Raw genomic sequence first — 19,866 nt, 5'->3', positions numbered from 1 at the left:
TGGAGTTGCCTCTTACTTTGAAAGGCCTTTTGTTTGTTTGTTTGTTATTCTTTTGATTAGCAGGTGCAACACTGTAATGTATCCTGTGAAGTGCTTTACAGATTTCTCCTTTTTAGTTTGAAGAGCTATCAGAAACATTTTTTTTTTTTGCCCTTTAAAGGACTCATACATCTATGTTTAAAATATTCAATTCCTCTCTCTATAAATGTGAAGTGATTGGACTGAAAATTATGCTGCAAGTTCACTGGCATGTAATCCCTGTTCGATTTGCCTGTGGCATGAGCTACAATGAGCTGAATCATTGGTACCTACAAAGCCCTGGGGGTCTGCTTCATCCCCTCTCAGGAGGGAATCACAGTAAGGTGTATCTGATAGCCTGTGTGACGTCTGGGCCCCTGGGGACAGATGAGAGCTTTCAGATGAGTGTGTGGCGGGGGGGGGGGGGGGGGGGGGGAGGGGGCTCTCAAAGACTCTTGGTCTAGAGGAGACAACAGAGTCAGGTCGACTTTTCCACTCTTGACTCCAATCATGTGCGAATCCCCCAGATTCATTTAGCCTGGTTAGAGGGAAGGAGGAAACGTCAGTGACTGGGCAGGTGGTTCTCCAGGAGGAGGCATCGGGGAGCAACACTCCGTCTCGGCAATCAGTTGTGTACTGAACAGCCTAGATGATCAGGTTGTTGACCACAAGTCCACGAACCCCTGGGTGAGATGTGCAAGATTTGAGATCTGGAGAATGGGCTCAGAAATTTAACAAAGAGTTGGGGGTGTCCTACCCCAGCTATGTAAGAGCTTGTTTAGATGGCATGAGACACCCAAGCCTTTGGTCACGTTCTGAACAGCTGCCCTGTTTATGGCCCATATGAGCAGCAAGCCTTCTGAGGCATGACTCAGTGCTGGCCCTGCTCCACCCTGAGGCTCCTGCACTGTGAGACATGAGTGCATGGTCAGGCCAGCTGATTCCCCAGGACAATTGTCAGTGCTCGGCGCCTGGCCCGCCTGATTCAGGTTCCGGACCGTCCACTCACCACATAATGTCACTTTTCCCAGAATGAGTGGGCTAACGATCCAGACACAAACATTGAGTCTGGGCCTGCTGTGCCCTTGAGAAGACATGACCTGTCACATGGCCCGTGGAGCAGTGGTCACATGGGGCCGGCCACCAGTCCTCAAGACCTCACATTGCCTTCTGTGAGGCAGGTGGTTGTGACGGAAGAGCTCTGGCATCTTGTGATCCCACAGCAAACACTGGAGCCTGACTGACGCCACACAGTTTGAGGAGGACGTGGGCTCGTGCAACGGGTTTTTCCGTCAGGCACCAGCTATCTTAAGTTTCTGCCTCGGACCCCTGACACTGGGCGCTGCTCTCAGGAGTCAGCCTCTCTGTTGTAGTTGCCTCACTAGGGGGAAGTGATGTGCTTTACCTGTTGACCTACACACCCTGGAGTGGGTGACCACAGCCTGGCTTGGCACACACTGGGGAATCCTATATGTGTAATCCAGGACTGAGCTTGCTAGGCTTTGGACCCCAGAAAGATAGGTGGATGCTGATGGGCCTGAGGGATCAATGCTGCAGCCCCGCGACAGGTGATTCCCCCTGGAGGAGGCTACCCATGGTCCTCTTTGGGCCCTGAACCCCACAGAGATGTCGACCCATGCCCCTTGCAGGCCACAGGCTCTGTGCACACGGGCACCTGTGGCTCCTCGCTCTCCCTGAGAGTAGCTGGTCATCCCTCACGGAGAGGCCTCTGCTCAGAATGGGGCGCAGAGCTGACCTGCTCCTGGCACATGCGTTCTTCCCTGGGCTTCTCCCCTGTAGTTGACCTGCATTCCTGTCTCCTGTCTGGCAGCCTGTCCTTCTCCTCCCAGACACCAGAGGGGGCCCCAGGCCCGGGTAGGATATAACATCTTATCAGGCTCCATGGTGTCCACCTCACCAGCCCACTGGCATCAACACCCAGGAGCCCTTTAAGAGAGCAAGACCAAGGACTTTAAGGAAACTCGCTAATGTCGAAGAACATGGGCTGTAAATTGAGGAATTTCTAGTGACCTCCAATTCCTTAAGAGAAGAAAATAAAAATGAGGGAATTGAAAGTTGCAAAGAACAACATCGAGAGATAACAGTTTAAGTGGATGGTGCATTTACAGAGTCAGAGAAACAACCACGGTCCACATGTGTGCAGAGAAGGTGTCTCACCCCAGGACAGGGGTGGGGAGGCATGACCGCGGCTCCTCTGAGACCCAGGCAGGTGCTGGGCACCTTTGTCCGTAATGTTCGCCAAGGCAAAGCTTGGCTAGTGAAGCCAGGGAAAGGCCATTGTGGTAATGACCGCCCGTCTCCACTGCCCTTAACACTGGCTGGAGGGACAGACTCTGAGACCCTGGGCCCCTTGGGCTGGGTTCTCCTCACAAAAGGTCATGTCCTCCAAGGTCTGTTTTCAAATCACAGACTGTGTAATTTAACAAACAACTTGGATAAATGTGCATCTAAGAGGCTTTCTTTGAAGGGACTTGTTAACTGGTGTTTGGGGAAAGATATGTTCCCAGGAGGATTCGGGCCCTCTGACTCACAGGGGACCCTTCTGTGAGACAGGAGCAATTCTGCCGGTAATGTATCAGGAAGCTGGTTACTGTCCTGGGCACTGTCGGCATCCCTCGCATGGCAGGGTCACCAGGAACTGAAGCTGCCAGGGGCAGAGGACACCCTCACTGACAGCACAGAGCCATCACCCGCGGCCTCCTCATCTCCACTGTCCACACAGACACCGAGGGTGACGGCTTCCTGATTCATAGAAGGTACTGATAGCACACCAACTGCCTGAGGAGTCTCAAGCATCGACTTTTCACTACTCAGCAGCACCATGGAGAAATAGAGGATCATCCGAGGATGTCATCACTAAACAGCCTGTTTTAGGGAAAACTTGCTTCTTCTGCAACATGTGCTCCTTAGTTAATTGGGGTTAAGACGTCCTTTCTTTTATACAATGATGTTTACAGTGTTTAAAAACTAAAAGATTGGCAACTCTGTGTAAAACGGTGCTCCTTTTCTGAGTGGGGAGAACAAGGGGGAATGAGGAAAAGTTTGATTCTTGATGTGGCAAGACGGCGGGGTTAACTTGTCCAAAACTGCTTCCCTGCAGGCCGGACTCCATCCAGGCTTCGTGGACACTACCCATAGCCAGGGCTTGAGGCTGCCATAGCCAGTGAGCGCTGCCCCACCACGGGGCTGTGTCCCCCAGAGCAGTACCTGCCGCACCTCAAGCTTAGAATCAGCTCCAACCATCAGGGGAGAGGCTGGTGATCCCCTTAACCCTAGTGCTTGTCTGGTGGAGTAGGGCCTGCGAATCGCCCTGCTCTTTCCAGTGTCTGCCCCCACAGGACCTGGGCCCCTCTGATAGTGCAGCATGAAACAGCAGAGCCCGAGGTTTGCGCCCCTCTCCTGGACCCTGGGTCCCCACCGGATCCCTGGCACTGGCTCAGAAAGCTAGTCGCAGTTGGGACTCTCAAATTTCCCACTGTCCCTGTCTCTGTGAACTTCCCCTGATAAACACACCTAGGAAGGGTTCACGTTGTCAGGGCATCTTCTTATGGTTATTCTACAAGTGCACAAGACTGAAAATGACCCTGTGAAAATAATAGTTGAAAAGTTCACTCCAATGATATTTGAAGAACCTATATGAAGTAACTAAACAAACGTAAATGCATTTTCCTGTATTGTGTCCAAAGTACAAGCTTTACATTCAGTATAGAAAAATGAGAATGAGAAGAAGAAAGCCTCCAGGAATGTGAAAGTTAAGATGCATACTTTTCAACAATTTGTGATTAAAGAGAAATGTCAAGGAAAAGTTGTTTAAATGATAATTTTCCTCAAATCCATTTCTACATTCAACGCAGTCCCTATCACAACCTCAGCAGACATTTTTTTGGGCAGAAACCGACAAGCAGATAGTAAAATGTATTCAGAAATGCAAAAACATAAAATAGCCCAGAAAAAACTATAGAAATCTGATGGCTTTCATTTCCTGATTTCAAAATTTACCACAATGTATCTTAATCTAGAGAGTGGGATTCTGGCACAAAGGTAGGCTTGTATTGTATGTACATCAATGGCACAGAATCGAGAGTTCAGAAATAAAACCTTACTTTTTACTATCAATTGATTTTAACAAATTTCCCATAAAAATTCAATGGGGTGGAGGAGGAAAATGACGGAAGTCGAGTCTTTTTTTTTAACCAATAAATAGTTCTGGGTCAAATAGATACCCACTGGCAAAACAAAAACAAACAAAGAAACAAACAAACAAAAGACTTACATCACATCACACAAGAAAAGAACTCAAAATTGATCACAGACCTAAATATAAAACCAATCCTTAAAATTTCTCAAAGAAAATACAGGAGAAAATTTTATGACACTTTAGACATGACATCAAAAGGGTAATTTATACCAGGACAAATGGATCAATCGGACATCATCGAAATTAGAAAGTTTTGCTCTTCAACACCCACTGTTAAGAAAACGAGAAGATAAGCCACAGATTTGGAAAAAAATACTTGCAAATCGCACATCTGGTAAAGAAGTTGTGTCCAGAATACAATACAGCTTAACAAAAAGACAAAAAGCACACTTTTTGAAATAGGCAAAAGATTCGAACAGACATTTCACTAAAGAAGATATATATGAGTGGGCATTAAGCAAATCAACACATAGTCAATGTCCTTCGTCATTACCAAAATGCAAGTGAAAACTACAAGATAACACTTCACACGCCATAGAACGCCTATAATAAAAAAGGCAATTCCAAGTGTTGGCAATCCTGTGGAAAAAGTGAAAACATCATACACTAGGCTGGAATGCAAAATGATACAGACCCTTTGGAAAGCAGTTTGGCAGTTCATAAAACATCACAGATAAGCTTGCCAGCGGTTTCATTCCTGGGAATCTACCCAAGAGAAGTGAAAACACATACCCACACAAAGACCTGCACAGGAGTATTTACAGTAGGATTGCTCATAATAGCCCCAAACTGTAAATCATCCAAATGTCCATCAATGTGTGGTACAACCATACAGTGGGGTGAAAAGGAACTAAATGTTGGTATGTGCCACAGCGTGGATGAACTTCGAAAACATTATGCTAAGTGAAAGAAGCCAGACTTGAAAGATGACCTACTGTGTGATTCCATTTATAGGAAATTCCCAGAAAACAGAAATTTACAGAAACGTAAAGCAGATCAGTGGAGGTGGGAGCTGAGAGTAATGCAATGTTGATGAGTGCCGCACGATTCTAAAAATCCGGGAATTTATGAGGCTACATAAATTATATCTCAAGAAACCTTTTTAAAATGTTAATAAGAAATCTTATATTTAGTGTTCTATGGTTTAAATTTACCACCCACCATCTTGGGTCTCATACTGGCCTCTTTCTCTTATCTGCCTCTTTTCTATGTTTTGATATGTAATTAATTATGTTCTACATGCTTTCTTCTCGGCATTGACTGTCACCTGCAGCCCTAAAGTACTCTAACCTTTAGCTCCAACCCAGACACACATCTCAAATTCCACGCCGGTACTTCTAAGTGTCTATTGGACAAACCCAGCTCAATAGTCCATGGATGTCTCAACCTGAAGTCACTTACTACGGTCCTCATTGCCTTCACCTCAACTTCGCCCTCAATACTGTTGTCACTTTTACAAAATTTATGAATTCTTCTTCTAGTCTCTATACTAAAATATAAATTCTTCCTCACATTAGCACTATTTGACCAAATTTTAGAAATTTATGTAAGTTCAAGTTCTTAACCAATAGGCAAGGCTGTGGTTCTTTGGTTTCCACTTTCATCAATAACAGTAGTAGTTATTAAACTGATATTTTTAGTGTATACATGTGCAGTGCTATTTCCATTACTCTCTTATCCCTACATTCAGTGGTGAATGAAGCAATTTCCAGGTAGTCTGGAGTTTATAGTCCAGTGATGAAGACAAACACGTAAGAAAATGAATGTAAAGCAACAGCATCTTACTTCCTGTACAAAAAATCCAGGACATCATCTCCTGGAGCAGACAATAGGAAACACATCTTTGAAATCTGGATGCTTCCCTCACTCCATAGAGAAATTGCTGACTGACCAATCTCTAGAAATGTTTACAATTTGGTGGTTGAAAATGACATGTTTTGACTTTCACTTTCTGGATAACTAATGAGATCAACCTTTTTTTTTTTTTTGGTTCATAAATCTTTTCAATTTCCTCTTTCACGATTTACCTTTTTGTACTCTTTCCCATTTTTCCATGCATAGTCTACTGTCTTTTCTCATTAATTCTTAGGGGCGCTGATTACACTGTGGCCCAGGCCATACTCCCACCTGATCAAAGGCCAGGCACAGTTGAGATCAGGACCAGGTTCAGGGCAGAGTCAAGTTTGGTGTCCGGTCTGGGTCAGGGCTAGGTCTGGGTGGCGTTTGGGGGCAGGCTGAGGATCAGGGCTGATCAGGGTGGGTTAGACTGGAGTAGGTCTGTGTGTGTGGAGGTGTCATTGGGAGGGTGGGTAGTGGGGTGGAAGTGCTGAGGTAGAGTCGGGGCTCAGTACTGGCCAGCGGGTTCCGGGCTCGGCTGAAACGGGGTCAGGGTAAGGTCAAGGCCCGCTGTTGCACAGGGTCAGGCAGAGGTCATGGCCAGGTCAGTGGCCTTGGCAATGGGCCGGGAGACTTGTAGTAACCACCGAGGCGGAGGCTGGCTATGGTCCCTGCTCTGGCTGCTGCTGCTACCGCCCTTGGCCGCAGCCACGCCCACTTCAGCTCCAGGTGAGACGTTGGAGGCGGTGTCTCCGCCTTCTTCGGTGCGCAGCAGTTGGCCCCAGGAGCCCCAAGTGCATGGGCGCCATTGTGTGAGGTGAACGTGCTGCACTGTGGGGCTGAGGGCTAGTGCCTGGAGTCACCCGAGTCCCATCGCCTCTCCCTCCTCGCCTAGGCAGCCCAGAGACCACTCAGCACTGTGAGGTTCAGGCCACCCCCTCCACTCCTGGGCCTCTACAGGGTACTGCCCCACCTCTCCACCTTGGGCCTTAGAACTGGGACTGAGTGGAGTAAGGCACCAGGACTGCTGAATGAGGAGCCCAAAATTGGGCCAGGGGTCTCTCTTCTCCCTGACACCCAAGCACAGGCTTTGGACCAGGATCCACCTCTCGGTGGGGGTGGGTAAACACCGGCTCTCTGCCCTCTCAGGTGTGAGCCCTAGAACCAGGGTCTGAAGTCCCAGCCCACTCCCTCTACTTCCAGGAATGTAGATTCCTGAGCCAGAGAGGAGTGACTTTCCCAAGGTCACACAGCACCAAATTCCTGCCGGTAAACCTCTCTCCCTAAGATACTGAGATATAGTGGAAGGGCACAGATACTCAGAAGCAAGGAGCATTGGCACCCTCTGAGACCTTCAATTCTTTGATCTGCAGAGTAGGCGTGGGGTGTACTACTGAGGGAAATAAGGTCTGTGATGTGCCCAGCCCTTGGCAGGCCCACTCAGGGATTTCTGTCTCCCAGGAGATGATGCTGTGAGCTGCTGTGGCCACCCTTGGTCCCATCTGCCCCATCCTACCAGACCCTGGGCCCTCAAGCTATAGGGCTTGCTCAGCTGTGGTCTGACATCCAGACCTTGGTGTAGCCAGTGAAGGCAGAGTCTGGGCAGTTCTGCCATTTGGGCATGCCACTTGCCCCTCGGCCTTGCTTTTCTCATGTGTGAGGTGCAGGAGGGCCTCCCTGGTAGTGGCATTTGGGATACCACCGGTGTGTTTATCATATTCTGGGGGAGGGGTGTCTCCACAGTGTGTGGGAAGCCCAAGGTAATGAGCAAGATCTATGGTGGCCAGGATGTGGTGGCTGGACAGTGGCCATGGCAGGCCAGCCTACTGTACCGAAACTCGCACATCTGTGGAGCTGTCCTTATTGACGCACACTGGCTGGTTACCACCGCCCACTGCTTTGTCAAGTGAGTCCTCCTTCCTGGGTCTCCAGCAGAGGGGCTGGGAGCAGAGGAGGATGCAGGGGAGGAGAAGAAAAGGGTTGAAGGGTGTCCTATGCCAGCTCCTCTGGGCTTTGCTCTGGGAGAGCCTGTGACCTCCAAACACATGCCATCCCTGCCTTGGATCTGCATCCTCTCAACCTGGACAGTCCTACCCAGTCACCTTCCCAAGTGCCCCTCATCCTTCATCCTCAGCCCCTGTGCCTGTTCCCCAGGAGGTTGGCAGTGTCCATCCTGGCCGTTGTGCAGCGTGGAGTGGCTCTTCGCTGCCTCAGATCATGACTTCTCAATGTCCCTGCATTCCTGGGTGTCAGACTCTAGGTAGCGACCTGAAGCTGCACGGAGAACCAGCAGCTGGGCAATTCTCACCACTTCTACAAAACCAAGTGCCAGGGAGGATCTGTGGTACCAGGATGCCTATTTCGGAGATGGGGCTCCCTGACATTAGAGAATGATGTGGCCACTCAGCAGTCTAACTCTGCTGGCCCTTCCGGGCTTGACTCAGTGTCCACCTTCTGAACAGATGAGGAGGAGCCTGAAGGAATGGGGGCATCGCAGCTGGGTCAGGGTCTTGGAGCTCATGTGCCAACTGGCTTTGAGAGCCCATAAACTGTGCCACACTCCATGTGAGCCCCTCTATGGCACAGGGGGTGGCAAGATCCTACCTCACCTGCCTCCATCTGGTTAGATGAGAATGTGGGGTGAGAAGGGTGGACCCCGCAGTAGTAGGAGGGAGGTCAGGAGAGGGGCTGTGGCATGGAGTGGGAGGGGCTTGCCAGAGCAGAAGGGTGTGGGCACTGTGAAAGTGGAGAAGGGCTTTCCAGGATGAGCCACATGAACAAAATCAAGACGGTAGGAAGTTTCATGACAGCCGTTCAGGGAGCAAGGTGAGATTTTGTCTCCTGCATTTATTTGCTCATTTCACTAACATTTTGTGAGTGCTTTTAACCAAGTAAACAGGCAGCCCTTGGTCAGAAAGGGATTAAAAGAAAGGAGGGGTAATAAAAGTCTTGGGGCCAGGAAATGGGTCACGGGGGGCCTTGGGAAGGGTCAGGTTATAGCTAGGATTGAGCCAGAGCTCATCTTGCAATACAATGAAAGGGCCTGATGTGATGGCCCTAGCAAGGACCCTTCTAACACTAGGATTCTCTGTTCCTTCAGTTCTAGGGTGTGATGGGGAAGCCATGTTTCCTGAGGTTGTAAGTAGAATATCAATCAGCATCAAGAAAGAATGGCTTCTGACAGTTAGGAAGGGGCGACAAAAGCTGTCTGCATTGTGTGGCATGGAGGCGTCCACAGGGGTGTGGGCAGTTAGACAAGGATGCAGGGAGAGAGAGCCGAACCACATCCAGATGGTGACAGTGAGCCCTTCCTCCTCCAGCAAATCTCATGCCCCAGAGGACTACCTGGTTATGTTGGGAAGCACCCAACTGTACCAGCACACTCAGCACACACGGAAGATGTACGTGAGCCGGATTATCACTCACCCAGACTTTGAGAAGTTCCACGCCTTCGGGAATGACATAGCCATGTTGCAACTGCACCTGCCTGTGAACTTCACTTCCTACATCAGCCCTGCCTGCCTCCCAATCCCTGGCGTGCAGCTGCCCATTTACCAGTCCTGCTGGATAACTGGCTGGGGGATGCTCAGCGAGGACAGTGAGGGGGTGTGGGAGGTGGGGGTGCATGAGAGCAGGGAGGTGGAGGAGGGGGAGCAGAAGGGAGGAGAGGGAGGAGGGGATGGAAAGAGGGAGGAATAGCTCCAACTGAGGGGTCCCCAGGAAAAAAATTCTTTGGCCCTGTGAGCCTCATTTCCAGAGGACTGGACCATTATAGTTCTAGTTCTGAAAAGTGTATGATTCTAAAGCATCAGAGTTCCCTAAGTCCAAGGCTCTGACCATCTGGGGATCTTTGACATTTGGAATCAAGAATCTTTGATTTTCATGGTTCTTGAACCCAAGTTTTTAATCAGCCATGAATCTGAAATGACTTGATTCAACGTGAAGGTCATGCTTGGGGCCCGGGCAATTCTAGGCCACTGCCAAACACCTCGATTTCCCATTGTCATACAAGGTGCTTGAGAAAAGTGAAAAGAAAACACTTTTATAGCTTCTGATCTCTGAGCCTGCATGACCAAGTGAGAATGATTACAATTTAAGAACTTCTCTGAACCCCACTTTGGTCAACTATCTACTTTATAGGCTCATTAGGTGAACTGAATAACAGGGAAAGGGGTGTTATTTTTTTAGATGGAAAAAAGAAATGCAGGCAAAGACTTATGGACAAGAGATTTATTAAAGAAAGGAGTGTTTATGGCTTATGGGGACATGCTCCTTCTACAAGTTAAGAGAAAAAATAATATATTTTTGTAATTATTTGCAGGCCCATAATTTGGTACAATGTTTCTCAATAGTGGTGCTACAGGAATTTTGGACAAACCATGTCTTCACTGGGTGGGAGATGCCAGCATCCCTGGTCCTTACCTACTAAGTGTCAGGAACTCCCCTTCATCATAGTTAGTCCTCCTATTCTCATTCTCATTCTCTCTTTCTCTCTCTCTCTCTCTCTCTCTCTCTCTCTCTCTCTCTCTCTCGTCTCACACACACACACACACACACAGAAGTTCACAGAAGTTGGTGCCTCCTTTAGGGCAAGGACCACAGCTTACTTGGTTTTAATATCCCAGTCTGTGCCACAGGGACTGACACATGGTAGATACCCTACCCTGGTCCAATAGGCCATCATGACCTCTAGACTTGTATGCCAGATCCCTCCCTGAATGCTTTGCTCCAGTCCAGACACAGCTGTTTATTTGCTTTAAAACATGAGTCATACCACTTCCCCACCTAGTACCCTCAGTGTCTTCTTGTTCGTGCTTAGAAGAGTCCAAACTCCATACTTTGGCTATCAGCCCCTATGTGATGTTGGCTCCCATCCTCTCTGCCTCATCTCCTACTGCATCCCTCAGGCATGCCAGCCCTGCCACCAGGCATCCTTCCTGCCTTGAACTTGCTAAGGCCATCCTCACCTCAGGTCCTTGACCTTGGCCATCTTTTCTACCCTGCTAGCTCTCCCCACTAATCTTTGCAAGACTCATTCTTCTTTATATTTACAACTTGGCCCCTCCTCTGAGGAGTTTTACTTGATTATGTGAGCTAAAATAGGCAGCCCCTACTACCACATCTTCCTGTTTTATTTCCTTCATGCCACTTATTAAATGTAAAACAATTCTATTAACTTTACTCATACTATCTCCCTCAACAAAAATGTTCCCCTGTATCATTAGTATCTAAGAGATACCTAGCATGAAGATAGATGAACAGATGAGTGACAGAATGAGAAGATGGATAGGGAGGGTGGGTGGGTGGGTGAATGCATAGCGGCAGGTAGATAGAGTGGATAGATATATTGGTAGAAGAGGAGGATGGGCAGGAAAATGATGGAGGGATGGATGAAAATGTGGGTGATGGGCAAATGGATGGAAAGATACTCAAGTAGATGAATGCGGGTATGAGGAAAGATGGGTAGACAGAACGAGGAATTGGTAGATGAAAAGATGGGAAAGATTAATGATAGACAAATGGAGAATGGATGGGATGGTTCATAAAAGGGTAGGTGAGTCGGTGAATGGTTGCTAAGCCCCAGTGAATGACATGTGTTTCTGGGATTTACCTTTTTTCTTTGTGTAATAGGAGAGGCACATTCCATTGTTATGAGAGAGGAGGTGGGGGTAGGATGAGTTTGAAAACATTTTAGAAATAGGATAGAAGCATATTGAGGATAGGTGGAAAACTGAAGTCATGCTGAAAGCTCAGCTGTCCTGAGAAAACCCCATGTGCTGAGCAGTAAGGCAGAGTGGGCATTCAGACGAATCTGGCCTCCTTAGCTAGGCTACAATGCATTTCACTGATTTCTTTCTTATCCTTAATGCAGAGCATCTACTCCCGCCCTTCCACCTCCAAGAGGGCAAGGTGGGCCTAATTGAGAACAAGCTCTGTAATATGTTATATGAACACAGACTCAACGAAGGCAAGACCTCCCCTGTGCATGAGGAGATGCTGTGTGCCGGGGACTTCTTGACAGGAAAGGCCATCTGCCGAGTGAGTGAGGCCACTTCTGTTTTTCCCTTGCCTACTCTCCGGGCAGTTTCCAAGGGGAGCCTGTATTGCCTCTACTTCCTTTGTGGAGACCCCTGGGACTTCTGTTTCCTCCCTCTGCATGCCTTTCCTGGGCTCCATCTTCCAGTAGCATCCCCCAGGCCAGCCCCTTCTTAAGCCCATCCCACTTGATAACATCTGCTGGTAGGGCCCTCAAACAGCATCTATTTCTGAGGCATATTTGAAACTTTTTATTAAAGTATGATGTACATCCAAAAGAGTATATAATTCCTAAGTTTATAGTTTAATGAATTTTTCACATGCTGATATATGTGACCAACTCTTTGGATGCCCCAATCATTCGTGCCTCTTTCCTGTCACGAATGCCCTGGGGAACCACTATCTTCACTTTTGACATTTAGATTCCTGATGTTCTATAAATGGAATTTATTCCCAGTTGGCCATCTTTCATGTCTTAACATTGTATTTGTGAGTTTTGTCCACACTGTCACACGCAGTTACAGTTGGTTCATTCTTACTGCTCTATTGTGTAATTGAATTCTGTGATCAGTTCTGTGCTTGATGGGCATTTTAGTAGTTTCCAAGCTTTTCATTTTATTTCATTTCCAAGTGTTTCTTATTTCATATGCCATTTCATAGAAGGCCATGAGCACAACTTTTGGATTAATATATTTGTGGATGTTCAGTTTTGGTAGATGTCACCAAACACTTCCAAAGTGGTTGCACCAGTTTGTTCTCTCCAGCAGTGGACGAGTTTATCTTTGCCAACGCTTGGCACTTTCCATCTTTTTCTTAGTTTGGTGGGTGTGGAGTGACATTTTATTGTGGTTTTCGTTTGCATTTTCCTGAAGACTAATTGAGTTAAATATATTTTCATTATTTTATTGTCATTGGATATCCTCTGTTAATTTTCTCTTTAAATTTTTTCCCCTCCTATTTTTCAATTGAGTTTTCTGTCTTTTTCTTTTAGAGACTCTTGGTGTATCTGTATGTTCTAGATATGAATTCACTGTTGGACATATGGATTGTGAATGCTTTTATTGCTCTGTTATGTCCCATTTTACAGGTGGGCAAATAGGCCCAGGGAGGGATAGTAGCTAGCCTAAAGTAAGGCTGCACAACCTGACCCACTGTTCTAACTCCAAGCCCAAACCTGCCTCCATAGCACCCCTCCTCCTGAGCTGGCATTTGTGCTCTGAGCTCTCGCACAGATGGTGCCATGAAGGGAAGGGGAAAGCGTCAGGGCTCTGGAGTCAGGGATACTGCTCTGCCACAGGTCCTACTCTGTGACCTCAAGCGGCCTCTTTACCTTCTGAGCCTGTGTCCTCCTTCACAGTGTGCAGTCCTGAGGCCTCCGTAGGACTGTTGAAAAGATGGTGTAGTGAGTTGAGCAGTGTCTCCCAAATCCATGTACTTTTGGAACCACAGAATGTGACCTTACTTGGAAACAGGGTCTTTGCAATTGTGATTAGTTAAGAATTCAGAGATGAGATCATTCTGGATTTACCGAATGATCCTGAATCCAATGGCTGGTGTTCTTGTAAGAGGGAAAGACACAGAGATACTTGGTTTCAGACTTCTGGCCTCCAGAAGGATGGGAGAATGAGTTTTGATAGTTTTTCAAGCCACTCTCTTTGTAGTGACATGTTATAGTGGCCCCAGGAGAGGCAGACAGTAGGGATGAGATGCACCCATGGGACGGTCTCCTGGACAACTTCTTTCATTACTGCCCAGTGGGCTGCTGAGGCAGAGAAAGGAAGCTTGGTCACCTGCCCTCCTGCTGGAAGGTAAATGCAGGTTTCTTGGTTCCCAGTCCACAACCAGTGGTATCAACCTGCTGGCTATCTGGCCTGGCCCATACTTCTCAGAGGGTCAGCTGCACACAGAGGTGGAACAAAGGGTTTACCCCCTAAGTCCCCATGTGGCTATTACCCTAGACCTCCCTTCGGCCTGGTCTTCTACCTGCCTTCTCCTACAAAGGCCATGCCCATGGATCTCAGGGCCAGCACCTGTTTGCTTGCCTACTGGACATCCATAGTGCCCCTCGAACCTACTTCCTCTCTAGTTTCTCCCCAGCCTGAGGACACCAAAGAGCTGGATACCTGAGAGTCCCTCCCTCTTTCTTCAGCCTTTCTTCAGTCACTGTGTCCTGTCCTTGAGATTCCATTTGGATTCATCTTCTGCTAGGACGCCTGCTCTGGCTCCTACCGTCCGCCCTGGGGCTCCCTTCTCTCCCCTGAAATGCCCCTCCCTCTACATGGGGCACCCAACAACAGCTCTGCAGAGAGACGGGGCCATGGGGTGACTCAGTGCTCTCAGACTGAGGGGCAGGACAGACATGGTTCTAGTTTTCCATCTGTTATTTACTGGCACCGTGATCTTCCTTATGCCTCCTCATGAAATGGGGTTGCTAGTGGCCTCCACTTTATAAGGTTCCTGTAGAAAATTTAGCAGGGTGCCTGGCATTTAGTAGGTGCTTAACAAGTGCTGGCTGTCATTTTCTTGACCTGGGCTGCCTCCCATTGAATCGTACTCATCTTAGGGTCTTGGACCTGTCCTTAGGGTCTGTTGTTCACCCATCACCTCAGGTGGAAGTCACTGCTCTGGCCTCACCAGACATGCACACACATGGTCTGCTCCGTCTCCACAGTAGTGCAAACCACAGCTCATTTGGCATAGGATCCCTCAGTGTTGATGTTTCCTCTGCCTTCTGAGAGATCCCCTAGGGCCAGGAGGCTGATGCAACTTTTCCCTTCTCACCCAGACTAGCCCAGAATCTAGTGTGATTTTGGCAACCATATGGCTCATCTGTGTGAATTGCTGAGGTCTGGAGTGGACAGGAACCACCACCCCAGACAGGGACCAGGCCTTCCCTGGCCTTCAAACAGCTGGGGTTGGGTACACTGTGGGGAGGGAGAAGGGCATGCCAGATGGGGACCACCAAGGGGCAGAGCTGAGGCAATGATGGTGCAATCTTGCTTTCCAGGAAGACCCCATATGTGAGTTTCTTGGGGCTGCTATGAAAAATCACCTCAAACTGGGTGGCTAAAACAACAGAAAGTTATTATCCTATATTTCTGGAGGTCTAAAGTCTAAAATCAAAGTGTGTGCAGCGATGATTCCTTCTGAGGTTCTAGGTGAGACTGTTTCTTTTTCCTGGCTTCTCCCAGCTCCTAGAGGTTGCCTGCATTCCTTGGCTCATGGCCCTTTCGTTCATTTTCAAATGCATCATTCCAGCCTCTGCTTTGTCATCACATCATCTTCTCTGACTCTGACCTCCTGCATCTCTCTTTCCTCATGGGGACCTACTCAGGCAACACAGGATAATCTTTTTAAGATCTTCAATTCAACCACTTCTGCACTGTCTCTTTGCCATGTAAGGTAACGTGGTCACAGGTTCCAGGGATGAGAATGTATATCTTTGGGGGCCATTTTTTGGCCAGCCCTTCTAGCCACCCTTCCCCAACCCTGCCATCTAGGGAGCTTACTTCTTATTTCACTGAGAATACTGAAGTGGTCAGACTAAAGCCTACTCAAATTCCAAGCCCTGCATTCCCCACCCTTCTTCCTCCATCTCTCTTGAGCCTCAGGTCCAGTTGGCCCCTCCTGGAGCATTGGTCACTCAGAAGCTCTCCTGGTTCCTGTCTTCTGTCCCTTCCTTTCATGACTCCTGTGTAAACTCAGGGCATCAATCTATATCTCACTACTGCCCAGTTTCTCTGCCTCCCTTCCCCAAAGACTCCTCCCAACAGCACCAAGTCTCTTTAACCACTCCACCCAAATGTGTCCACCATACCACCAAAGCCATGTGGCCAGCATCTCTACCAGCCTCAGTCTTGCCAGAGTAAGGTAGTCCTGAGTCTTCTTTCACTGGGCCCCTCAGCTTGTCTCACTCCTATTTCCTGGGCCTCAAGACTTGCCAGTTAAGCATTCTGCTTCTGGTTCCCTCCTGCCTCTAAATGCTGGAGATCCCAGGACTTTGTTCTCAGTCTGCTCCCTTCTCTCTCTGAACCTTCTCCCTTGTTCATGGGGAAGCTTCTGATTTGACATGTCCCATTGGCTCTTTCATAAAAATATTATCCCAAATCTGACTTTCTCAGCACCCTGGCTCCTCCCCATGAATAACCTCTCATCTCTCATCTTTGGCCACCTCATGGTTGGTCTCTCTTTAACGAGTTCAGCACTATTTATTATCCATAGCCTCCTGAGAGATCCGCTTAGACTGGTCAGGTTACCCACGATTCCCCACTCACTGCCACTGACACCTAAAGTTCTACATTGGGCAAACCCAAACTCCTGCCATAAGGCCCTGAACCCATGTCGCGTCTGCCCCATTCACCCTTCACAAGGCCTAGCTGTTCTTTCTCCCATCCATCTGGTGAGTCCTCTCCTTCTTCATTTCTTCTGAGTGCACCATCTGCTCCTGCATCAGAAAAGTGGGTTGTTTCCTGTTTGGAGTCTCAGCTCAGAAAAGCCTTATGCCATCACTGATTGAGATACCCTCTCTGTCCCTGTCCCTTCCATGGCTTGTTTCCACATTTCACATCTGATCACAGCAGGCTTCTCAGCTTGTTTACAAAAGTATCTTGAAGGCTGAGTCCTTGTCTTTTCAACTCTGTGATCCAAAGAGCAGAGGCTGCCTTCAACACTCCACTGCAGGTTGGATGGGTAGGTAGAAGAGTGAACCAGGGCAGCTGTGGCTACTGCTCTCCCAACCCCCAAGGACAAGAGCCTCCCTTTGTCTAGGAAAGTGAAGGGACTTCCAACTGGGGGTCCTGCTCTGAGAGCATCTCAGGACTCCAGTAACCCCAGGCAGCTTTCTGGGGACCTCTGCCCTCTCCCCTAGCAATGCAAGTTGCTTCTGCCAGGCCCGGACCTGGGAATTTTCTGAAGAAGTGGCAAGAAAACCAAAGGCTAAGTGAATGAAAACAAAAGAGGGCCCAGGTAGTGAAAAGTTTCTATAGTTCAGGGTGTGGCAGGAGTTGGGAGTCTGTGGAGGTTTTGGCTGACCAGGCTCCACTCACAGGCTGGCCATCTTGGGCCCTATCCATACACCTGTCCCCAATCTGCCTTCGGCGGTGTTTTGTCCTGGGCCACCAGCCCTTCCTGGGGCAAGGACAGAAGGTAGGGTCTCCCTATTGATTGATTTAGATCCATGATCTTCCTGAGAGTCAATTAGAAGCTCTTTGAAGTATGGAACCAGTGTCCACCAGGGTGACTTGGATGGGGTCTGCATTGGGTGGTTGGTGTTTGGACTTTCACAGAGGGCTATGCAAATGTGACCTGGACAGTGGAGACTCACATGCCCCACCTGGCTACCTAGTGTCTCTGACTCTGTTGTCCCACTAACTCTTCTCTCTTTCTTAGGGTGATTCCGGGGGTCCCCTCGTCTGTGACCTCCTCAGTTCCTGGGTTCTGGTGGGGCTGGCCAGCTGGGGCTTGGACTGCCGACACCCCATTTACCCCAGTGTCTTCACCAACGTCACCTACTTCGCTGACTGGATCAACGATATCCAGAGACTCACGCCATTTCCTGATCCCACCCAGTTTTCACACCGGCCTCTGCAGGCTGCAAACTCTCTAGGGCCTGGCACCGCCCTCATAACTCCACAGGCCTGGCTTCCATTGATGTTTGTTTTCAGGGCCATATGACAGGCCCTACAGTGAACTTCTGAGCCCCTCTGCTCCTGCTGTCTGCCTCAGGGCCCTGTCTCCACACTGAAACCTTTCATGCTTCCCCTCCCCTAGCCCTACCAGTTCTCAGTGGTTCCTTGTTTCTTAGCTTTCCTGTCCATCATCTGCAATGCCCCCACCCCAAACTAAGCCTAAAAAAAAAAAAAAATCAAAAAAAGATTCATCCAGTTTTTGTATCAGAGTTTCACTCCCCCTCCTCCTTAGCAATCACCCCTTTTCTTCGGGGTCAGTCATCTGGCTCCTTGGGCAAGGAAAAAGTCCTGGCAGGGAAACTGTCCCAGGAGGAAGCAAGGGTGGGGACACTGAGGGAGCCAGGCCACAACCATGGGAGAGAACAGGATATCTTCATGCACAGACTCCACTTCTTCTGCGGGGAACAGGCAGGGCTTCAGAGAAATTGTATTAGTCAGTTCAGATGGCTATAACAAACATCAGAGCCTGGGTGGCTTAAACAACAGGAATTTAGTTCTCAGTTCTCACAGTTCTGGAAGCTGGGAATCCAAGATCAAGGTGTGGGTAGAGTTGGTTTCTCCTGAGGCCTCTCTCCTTGACTTGCAGATGGCCGATTCCCCCTGTGTCCTTATACAACCTTCCCTCTGTATGTGTCTGTGTCCTAATCTTCTTTTCTCATGTGGACATCAGTCAGACTAGATTAGAGCCCACTCTAGCGACCTCATTTTTAAGTTAATCACCTCTCGAAAGACCATATCTTCAAATACAGTCACATTCTGAGGTGTTGAGTGTTAAGACTCCAACAGATAGATTTTAAGAGACATGACGCAGCCCATAATAGGAAGTAAGACATTTTGCCAGGGGTCTGCAGTACAAGGGAGCAAGGGTCTTCCCTGAAATAGACAAACATCACACCTGGTGTTTGGAGGAGGAGGAGGACCAACTGCCAGTGAACATGGAGGGAAGCTCCCAGTGTGCAGGGCAACTGAGCTGGAATAGTCCATGACCCAGGCCATGAAGAAGGGGGGTCTGCCTGTGGTATAGAGGGCTCTCACATGTGGGAGGTCTGAAAGAGTGATTCAGAGCAGATAGAGAAGACCAAATGCCAGACTAAGAGTCAAGGTTCAGGCCTGCAGCTCTCAGACCTCTGCTTCTAGAGTCATTTCACAGCACCCTCCTCACCTGTCCCCATAGCCCCACTCTCCCAATATGAAGGGGCCCAACCCACTGCCTACTTCCATGGCCCCTAATCCCATGAGAAATTGCTCCCTCTGTTCAAGGCCCCAAGATAGCCCGCTCTGAGTTATCCATATACCTATGGTAGCTGGACCCTCATGTTACCCTTCTACTTAGATAACCCGGGACTTAGTGACCACGCAGTAAGCCTTGAACCAATGTCCTAGGTCACCCTTCCTGCCAATCTTCCTGACATAGGAACCTTGTGAAGCCCCAGGACCTCAGTGGGCCTCACAATGCACTCACAGCAGCCTTCAGAACCCATGAGAAAGTGGGAGTGCTCCCATTCAGCACATATTCAGTATGGACCAGATGTCAAAGGGTTCAGTACAAATTCTTTCCAGTCCTCGCATTTCCCATATATTCTGGACCCTCAGCAGGAGGTGGATACGAATAGGTTTATATGCCCATTAACACTGGGATCTCACTGGCTTGAGTCAGGAACTTGCACAGGAACTCCCTTCCCATCTAATCTTGGGAGGCCTCAAGAAACTGCCTTCTCAATGTCTGCACTTGTATAGGCATTGCTGGCAGTCCCTGTCTCTGGCCGTCCCTCCGGCTGGATCTTCACCAGGGTGGCACCACTATGCACAGCTGGGCACCCACCACCAGCATCAGCCCTTAAGAGCTTAGCTGTCTCTGGAAGGACGATGAATCTTCTCTTCCTTGGTGGTGAACTCAGTTATGGGGACTCGGGCAAGGTGGCTCAGGCCCCTAGATGTCAGTGAGTTACCGAGACAGCATGTGGTTCTCACATGTTCTCCACAAGGTCAGGGAGCTCTGGCAGTGCAGCTGGAGTGTTAGCCACTCCACTGCTCCTGACCTACTCTGACCCCAAATGTGGCAGCCTTACT

The 19,866-nt window shown here is 48.7% G+C and overlaps 1 protein-coding gene across 1 annotated transcript; it reads left to right on the top strand.

Moving 5' to 3' along the window:
- Nucleotides 1-6,693: 6,693 nt before the first annotated feature.
- Nucleotides 6,694-17,782, top strand: LOC107500293 (putative serine protease 47). The gene is made up of 5 exons (XM_036239527.1): nucleotides 6,694-6,885; nucleotides 7,741-7,979; nucleotides 9,394-9,671; nucleotides 11,946-12,112; nucleotides 17,498-17,782. The coding sequence occupies exons 1-5, from the start codon at nucleotides 6,694-6,696 to the stop codon at nucleotides 17,780-17,782; spliced, it is 1,161 nt and encodes a 386-aa protein (XP_036095420.1).
- Nucleotides 17,783-19,866: the final 2,084 nt, after the last annotated feature.

The sequence above is a fragment of the Rousettus aegyptiacus genome, unplaced genomic scaffold (genome assembly GCF_014176215.1).
Source record: "Rousettus aegyptiacus isolate mRouAeg1 unplaced genomic scaffold, mRouAeg1.p scaffold_m13_p_3, whole genome shotgun sequence".
NCBI classification, from domain to species: Eukaryota; Metazoa; Chordata; class Mammalia; order Chiroptera; family Pteropodidae; genus Rousettus; species Rousettus aegyptiacus.
The sequence above is the reverse complement of the archived record's forward strand: the minus strand, read 5'-3'. Positions and strand labels throughout refer to the sequence as shown.